The 1203-nt window shown below is 57.5% G+C and overlaps 1 protein-coding gene across 1 annotated transcript in view; it reads right to left on the reverse strand.

The window, feature by feature from the left end:
• Positions 1 to 393: 393 nt before the first annotated feature.
• MONBRDRAFT_11254 (uncharacterized protein) overlaps positions 394 to 1203 on the reverse strand; it is a gene marked incomplete at both ends in the record, with an annotated part of 3839 nt that continues 3029 nt past the window's right edge. The window contains one exon of the mRNA XM_001749047.1: positions 394 to 1118. Within this exon, the coding sequence (XP_001749099.1) occupies positions 394 to 1118 (725 nt within the window). The remainder of the gene's footprint in view (positions 1119 to 1203) is intronic.

Here is a 1203-nt window from a genome sequence, read left to right on the forward strand (position 1 = left end):
AGCGCGAAGAATCCTGCACACAGAAACAAAAATCGTACAAAACAACCAAGTATAACCAGAGATACGGCCATTTTAAACACAAGACACCCAAAAGGGCAGTCACACATCACAACTACAAGCCATCACAGCACAAACACAATGAACACCACGGCACGCTCACATCCAACGAGACACAACGTCGGATTGAGAAAACAACCAACCACAGAAGACAAAGACATCATACAAAGGACCTTACAAAAATTCAGCAAAAATACCACACAGATACAGCAGAAATCAAAGCGAAATCAGACAAAAATACAAGTCAAGCCATCAAAAGACACAACGAGGAACCACCAAGGGAGCGACAGGTGCACACAGGGATCCCCACAGAGGGACCCCCGAGACGGTGCCTACCTACGACGAGCGCAGGCAGACACCGCCAAAGTGGCGCTGGATGTGGTCAGCGTTCATCTGATGGACCAGCGCCGCAAAGCGACCCTTCCACCGAGGAACAAAGGCCTCGTCCAGCCCCGGCTGGTACACACCACGGGCCTCGGCGCAGCGGGCGAGCTGACCAAGCAGATCCACAAAGGAGGAGGCGAACCCACCGGTTGTCGTCCTCGCCGCAGGGACGATCAGAGTTTTTCCATGGTTGAAACCGGTGTAGTAGTCGCGCTTCTCCTTTTCGGCTCGGCGAAGGGCAGCGCCCACCTTGATGCAGGCTTGCGAGGTGGTCGGGGGTTGGGCTGTGCGCACAGTCACGTCAATGCCCAGGTCGGGCAGAGCTGGGCCCAGAGCACCGCCGGGAAAGGGGTTGCGGCAGTGCAGGTCGATGCGGCAGCTCTGACCGTTGGCGTTGTAGCCAGACTTTTCCACCCAGACATGGGAGAGGGTGGCGTACCTGAGCAGGCGGCCCATCTCGTCGCGAAGGGCGTTGTGACGCTTGATGGGACGGCAGGTCAACAGGTGCTCGCGGGTCAGTCGCGGCTGAGGTGTCCTGCTGCTGCAGAGCGGGCACTTGTCCGTCGGCTTGACATTGATGAGTTCATGGAGGCCAAAACCCATCATGGACACAACCGCAATGGCAAAGGTCGTGTCGCTCAAGCGACGCAACTTGTCCCGACCCCGCATGGTCAAGACTGTGCTGACGCCCCACTCGCGTGAGGCCAGATATGCCTGCTGCAGGTCCAGCGCACACTTGGCCATCAGGTCGTCCAGTGCCGC

Source organism: Monosiga brevicollis, genomic scaffold, assembly GCF_000002865.3.
Source record: "Monosiga brevicollis MX1 MONBRscaffold_27 genomic scaffold, whole genome shotgun sequence".
NCBI lineage: Eukaryota > Choanoflagellata > Craspedida > Salpingoecidae > Monosiga > Monosiga brevicollis.